Genomic DNA, 6561 nt, shown 5'->3' with positions numbered 1-6561 from the left:
TTAAAGTAGAAAAAGATTCAAAAGAAAAGGAAAGTCCAACCACAAAATACTGATAACTCAGTATTTCTACTCTTCTTAAGAAAAATTCCAGTATAAAAGCATTTGTTTTTTTCGTTAAGACTTAGAATTCCACTCACAAAAAATAAAAATAAAATAAAAACAAATTAATTTTCTCTCTCCTCCAGATCTACACTTTCTCTCTCCTCAATTACCCTTCTTTTTCGCTCTACCTATCCCCAAAAAAATCCATAACTTTTTTCTGGAATTTCTGTGAATTCGTCTTCATTCGTCGGTGTAATTTGGGGGAATTTCTTCAATTTTAGGGTTTCATTTGATTCTTCATTGTAATATATTCACTTTGATTTTGATTCTGGTTAATTAATTTACTCATCGATTTCTGATTTTCATACTCTCATACAAAATCTTACTCCGATCCACCTCAATTTTGCTGATTGATTTTTTTCTACCGAAGAACAAATTTCAATCAATTCAATTGATTTGATTCAATTGATTCTACGAAGTCAGTTTTGTTTTCGATTTGAGTGATTAGAAATGAAAAATCGGATTGTGAATTTGATGATTCGGTGAAAAATTGGAGAAGGAAAGGCGTTTTGGATCCGTCCTCAAAGTGATGGACTTTGGTCGTAGGAGAGAGAATGTAAATGGTAACGGTTATGGCGGTGGAAGCTTTAGCAACGGAAACAGCTATGGAAATGGCAACGGTAATGGCAACGGTAATGGTAATGGTTTGATGTACGATCGTTTTGGTTTTGAGGAGAGAGAATGTGGTGATGGACCAATTTTAGCTGATTCTTTCAAGGTTTCTTCATCATCAACGAATTCATCTTCGCCATCTTCGTCTTCGTCTTCGCCGTCGCGTTACATCGAGCATCATGTCACAAAGTTGGATACTCTTGCTGGTGTTGCCATTAGATACGGTGTTGAGGTACCGAATATAGAATATTCTGTCAATTTATATTTGGAATTTTTTGTTTTGAAAATGTTTTTTTGATTGTGAATTTGAGTGTGTTATTTTGATTTTTGAGCTTTGTAATTTGTGTGATGTATGTGGAAAGAAGGAAAAAATTAAGTAAATTCGGGTTTTCGGATTGAAAGAACAATTGGTTAAAACATTAGGTTATGGAAAGTGATGATGTTAGATGTTGTAAGGGTAGATTTGGTTTGATTGATTGGTGTTAAGAGATTATGTAGCTCTTCAAGTTATTTGGAGAAGTTGAAATGAATGTGTTGTTGTTAGTGATGGTAAGAGATTGTGTTGCTTAAAGAAATCAGGGAATTAATTTCAAGGATGTGAGGTTAGTAGTTAACAGATCTTCGAGACTTTGATTCCGTTGTTTTATGGTGATAGACGAGGTTTTGCTATGTTTTGGACAAATATTTGAGATGTTTGCTACTTATATGTGTGATGGATTCACTGTATCTGTATGCTAAATTAACTATGTGATGTGGTTTCAGTGGTTACCTTTGGATTTTTCTATGGAGATGATGAGTTGTTTGGTTAATCTTTATATTCCGTGAGATAACGCAGCTCTTCATTCATTTAGGTTGCAGACATCAAGAAGTTAAATGGCCTGGTGACGGATCTACAAATGTTTGCCCTCAAGACGCTTCATATCCCACTTCCTGGAAGACACCCTCCTTCTCCTTGCTTATCAAATGGTCACAGCACTACAGGGTATTTTAACTTGCTTTCTTCTCAAAATACTTTTCTTTTAAGCATAAGTATCTTGCTATCTTTCTACACCCTGGTCTTTGCATTTTTGAACAATCTCATCATGGTTTCTTGTGCTTTTAGATAGTCTTATGTCATCTAGCAATCAACTAATATGATCCACAGCAATGAGTTAACTTATTTCCTGATTGTTTCATCTTTGAATTTGGGGATTGCACTTAACATAGAAATTTAGCATATTGATACATTCACCTTATGCCATAGGTTTAGGCGTGGGCAGAATTGTTTCATAATTATATGATAAGTTTTTGTTGCATATACAGCGACAACGATGACAATTGCAGGAATGAAACCAGGTCCTTAATCTCACATGTGGGCAAAATATATACAAATTCTGTTTAGCTCTTTCCCAAAGCTAAAATAGTTGCAGAGATGAGTTTTTTTTAATCAGGTCGAGGACTAAGTGGTTCTAATAAAAGGAACTTCAGAAGGTCAGATTTCCAAAACACGTGCAACTACCCCAATGTGTATGATTTGGAACTATTGGAAGTTGGAAGGGAGAGGCTGAGAATGACCTTACCCTTCATTGTTGTTTTTTGATAATTTCTTCCCTTACCACGACCTCATTCTACAGTCATATCGCCCACATTCGCATCCCTTCTTAGTCACCTCTTACTCCTCACTTCCTCACCTAACACTTGTAATTACCACTTATCTTTACCTCTACCGCTGTCACCCTGTGTCCTCATCTTGCATCCTTTGCCAAAACAACTTCTTGTTTTGTCATATCTTGATGGTTTTGGTTGTTTAGACTGATGCTTCCATGTGTCACAATGAACTAGTTACCTGTTGTTTTGAATTTTGATCAATGGTTAGTACCCTTATTTTGAGAGGCCGGAACATTGGAACTCAACCATGCAATTTTACTTATTGGGTGGGGGGGTTGGAATTGGTTATTAGTGGCAGTGGAAGAGTGATGAATGAGGATAGAATGATATTAAAATGTTTAGTTGAAATCTTTCACCTCGATTTTTTTTTTTTTTCCTATTAGTTACCACTGTAGGAATTTCAAGGCTCGAGGAGTTGTGAGGATTCAATAGAATTAATCGTGGTTATCCTATCAAGTATTATTGGGCAATGTGGACAGCTGAATCAGCTTTATAGATGAGTACTTAGTGGTTCAAGCTGGAGAGATTTACAATATTGACAATTGGACTAGTAGTCTAGTATCAGTTAGCTAATACTATCCCAAGAGTTTGGGGCTGGAGGCTTTAGCTTTTGGGAACTCAACTATGTAGTATATGTCGGTGAAATAGAACTTATTCTTATAAGTGGTCAAGCTGTACTAAACTATCACATCCATACCTGGTTGTCAGGTATTTTATGCGTTACACCACTTGCACCTATCATGTTGCAAAGATTCTATTTCTTTTGTGTGCTTTGAATACACAACTGACATTTGTTTACCCTGTTTAGTTAGCTCTATCTTTATTAACATAAATGTCCCCAATAGCACAAAATTGAGCCAAGATTAGAAATAGGCTCTCAATATAAAAAGAGGAGAGAGAAGGTAAATTCAAGTGGGTAATGTAAGAGTATAATTGGAAATGTAAAGCAAGGAGAGGATAGAGAAGACAAAATTAAGTAGGTAAAGCAAGGGTATAAATGGAAATGTAAAGGTTATAAAAAAGTACATTTCTTAACTAAAAAGAAACTTCTTAAAAGAGGATGCGTGTTAACTTAAAGGAAACAAAATTTGTATGGTTAGTGGCAGTATTTACTGTAGTGGTGTTGTTCATAGCGAATTGCAGCTGCCAATATCACAATATGGTTATGCAATGGCTCATATTGGTAATTTTACTTGTGATCTTTGTGAGCTTTTTACAGTAAGGGCCTATCAAATAACATATGGTGAAAATTACATAGCAAATTGGATGTAGCATTTTACACTTCGCTCTTTGCATAGACCGGGTGCAATTTTTTTTTTTGTTCTCTTTCCTTTGTAGAATGTAAATTTTAATGCAGCTCTAATTACGCAATTAATTAATTACATTTTGTGTATGGAAAGTTTTATATTTATGATGTTTTATCTTTTTGGGAACTGGTGTTGCTTCACGTGAAGAACATTATAATTATGTGTTATTTGAGACAATATAATTTGTTGTTTGAGATGTTAGGAAGAATTACATGATGGAATAGATGGCCTTGAAGTATATGGATTATGTATTCTGGTGAATGCTTTCCACACTTTTTTTTTAATTTTGTGATGCGGGTCTGGTGAGAGGAGTCTTGGGCATGGAGGTTTAGGTGAAAATCGGTGAAAATCGGTGAAAAATCTTAAAGCAACAATATTTTACTTTGCACGAGATATTATATATGCTTCTCTATATGACTTTGGACATGATTATTTAGCTCAGCAAGTACCTAGGTAGTCTTGTCTCACTGTTGGACTTGAAGGAAAACATTATCAGGGACTTGGTAGTCGAGTCTTCTCCTAACCTCAGTACCTCCAATGCTCGTTCTATTGGAACAACATAGAGCCTTCAGTTTGAAATTATTGTATATAACCTCCAATGCTTGTTCCGTGGAGCAGAGATATATGCATAAATGTTACCAAGGCCTGTTGCTCTATTGGAGCAACGTAGAGCCTTCAATTTAAAATAAATTTATATAACTGGCAAGACGACGACAACCCCTTTATAAGGCTTGCTTGAATTCTCCGACACCAAACTTTCACTTGTGTTGACTGTTGAGGTTGAGGTTACTCGTTCAGCCCATTTTCCCTGACACCAAACTTTCACTTGTGTTGACTGTTGAGGTTGAGGTTACTTGTTCAGCCCATTCTCCCTGACACCAAACTTTCACTTGTGTTGACTGTTGAGGTTGAGGTTACTCGTTCAGCCCATACAAGTGCACTATCATACATCTAATATATCTTCTAGGATCTGCCCTGGTGAACACCAGACTCAGAAGAAATCATAGAACTTGTATTTCTGAAACTTATTTATGGTGACGGAATACAGGTAGATGTAATCTAAAAAATTGTTAATTTAAGGTTTGCTATGGTATGCCTGCTGCTTGATTACTAATATTGTATCTCTTTGTTGCATGAATATTCTTTAATGCATTTTGTCATGGATACCTAGCCATTCACAAATAACAGAGCTTTCATTCTTGAACCTTGTTACAGACCAAGCAGCTCTGAGCAGACTCCATCTCGTCGTGTGCGCCCTGATGTCCTTGAATCATTTCAAACTTTGAGAATAACTCCGGAATATAAGGTGTCTCCTGCCATGAGTTCTTTGCGAGGCTACTATGGGCTTAATGAACGGAAAAACTCTTCGGATGGCTTTGAAATGGCACTTTACAGCAAAGGAAGTACCAGTTACGGTGAAGATGAGAGATCTTTTACATCACCATCACTGATGAACCCACCTTTAAGTCAACATAGGAGATCTAGAAGTGTGGCTAATGGATTTAAGACAGAGGAGGATGATCTGTCTAATGATATGGACAATGCAGCTAAATGGATTGATAACCTAAACAAGAGGCGCCAGAAATCAGATGCTGATTTTGCTCGCACTCCTGGAAAATTATTGAAGGAAGAGAATGGGAGTGGTGGTTGGTTTTCTGCTATCACAGGGAAGGGATTAGCTTTGAGAACAAAAGCAGCAAGTAGAACCAATTTGGCTTCTGAAGCTGAAGCAGGAGGATCAAATGGATTTCCATTCAGTTTGGGAGATTCTAATGCAGCTGAAAGTTCATCTGGAGTAAGGAAATCCTCTAGCACACCAAGTTTCCAGGATCAAGACGGCAATAGTAGCTCATCTATATGGTCTGCTGCCAAATGGTCCTTGACGCCAGAACTACAAGCTGCCCTTACAAAACCAATTTTTGATGGTCTACCTAAGCCAATTAGTGGCCGAAAATCTAAAGCAGCCCTTGACTAGATGCTGTCCTCACGTTGCAATTCCAGTTCCTGAGTTGATATGGACTGAACTGTGTTTCCAAGCTCTTTTGTATCTTGTTCTAGATGGAGAAAAAAGTGCATAAGGTTGCATTAAATTCATTTACAAGAACAGGAAGAGGTAGTAAGGCTAATTAAATCGATGATGCCCTGTGGTGATGGTCGCACAAGATGCAAGCAGAGTACATGAATTTTGTTTACAGTGATATACCTTCAAGGATACAAATGATACATATGAAGCTTATTTTGCCCCCTCATCTCAGGTATTTTTTAATGAAAGTTTCTGCTACAATTCAGATCACAGAAATTTGTATATGTAAAGTCCTGGATCACCTTTTTATTGGAAATAATCAGGTCGATAGTAAAAAAAAAAAAAAATATTTATTCCATTGTGTTATTTGTTCCCTTAGGCAAATGTTGAATCTTTAGATCAAGTAGCTGTAGTTTACGTGCTCCGTCTCAGAACAGTATTCCCTGTGGACTAGTTGTTTGTCAAGAGGTGTAATTAGTGAGCCATACTGATGGACAGTATTTTGGTTTAGTTCAACTAGTCAGGAATGATTTGTTAAAATATATTCTTATTTAAAATAAAATCCTTTTTTTTTCCTGTATTTTTCAGTATGTTCGAGTTTATTTTCATCAAAGTTTACATAATTTGCAGCTTCATCACCTAGGCCCTATGTTTTTAACACCCACATTTTCGCCGACAGTAATTTACCTTTATCTCTCCCACACTCCTGATGTTTCTGATAGACGATTCTTGTTCTTGTTTCTCTTGATTACTTACGGAATCTCCTTGCGACTTGAGAGAGGAGTGGGTTAACCCGCTCTAGATAGGAAAGATATTCAATGAGAAAGATATACAATTGCGTATTTTTTGCTCAAAATGGGGGAAGATTTA

General features: G+C 36.5%; 1 protein-coding gene across 1 annotated transcript; it reads left to right on the top strand.

Moving 5' to 3' along the window:
- The first annotated feature begins 123 nt into the window (after window positions 1-123).
- LOC145620541 (uncharacterized) lies at window positions 124-6271 on the top strand. Its single transcript, XM_081675233.1, has 3 exons — window positions 124-946; window positions 1566-1696; window positions 4884-6271. Exons 1-3 carry the CDS (start codon window positions 632-634, stop codon window positions 5641-5643), a joined length of 1206 nt encoding a protein of 401 aa, XP_081531359.1. The 5' UTR covers window positions 124-631; the 3' UTR covers window positions 5644-6271.
- The last annotated feature ends 290 nt before the right edge of the window (window positions 6272-6561 follow it).

This window comes from Chenopodium album, chromosome 27, assembly GCF_948465745.1.
Source record: "Chenopodium album chromosome 27, dcCheAlbu1.1, whole genome shotgun sequence".
In the NCBI taxonomy this organism is placed as follows: Eukaryota; Viridiplantae; Streptophyta; class Magnoliopsida; order Caryophyllales; family Amaranthaceae; genus Chenopodium; species Chenopodium album.
The sequence above is the reverse complement of the archived record's forward strand: the minus strand, read 5'-3'. Positions and strand labels throughout refer to the sequence as shown.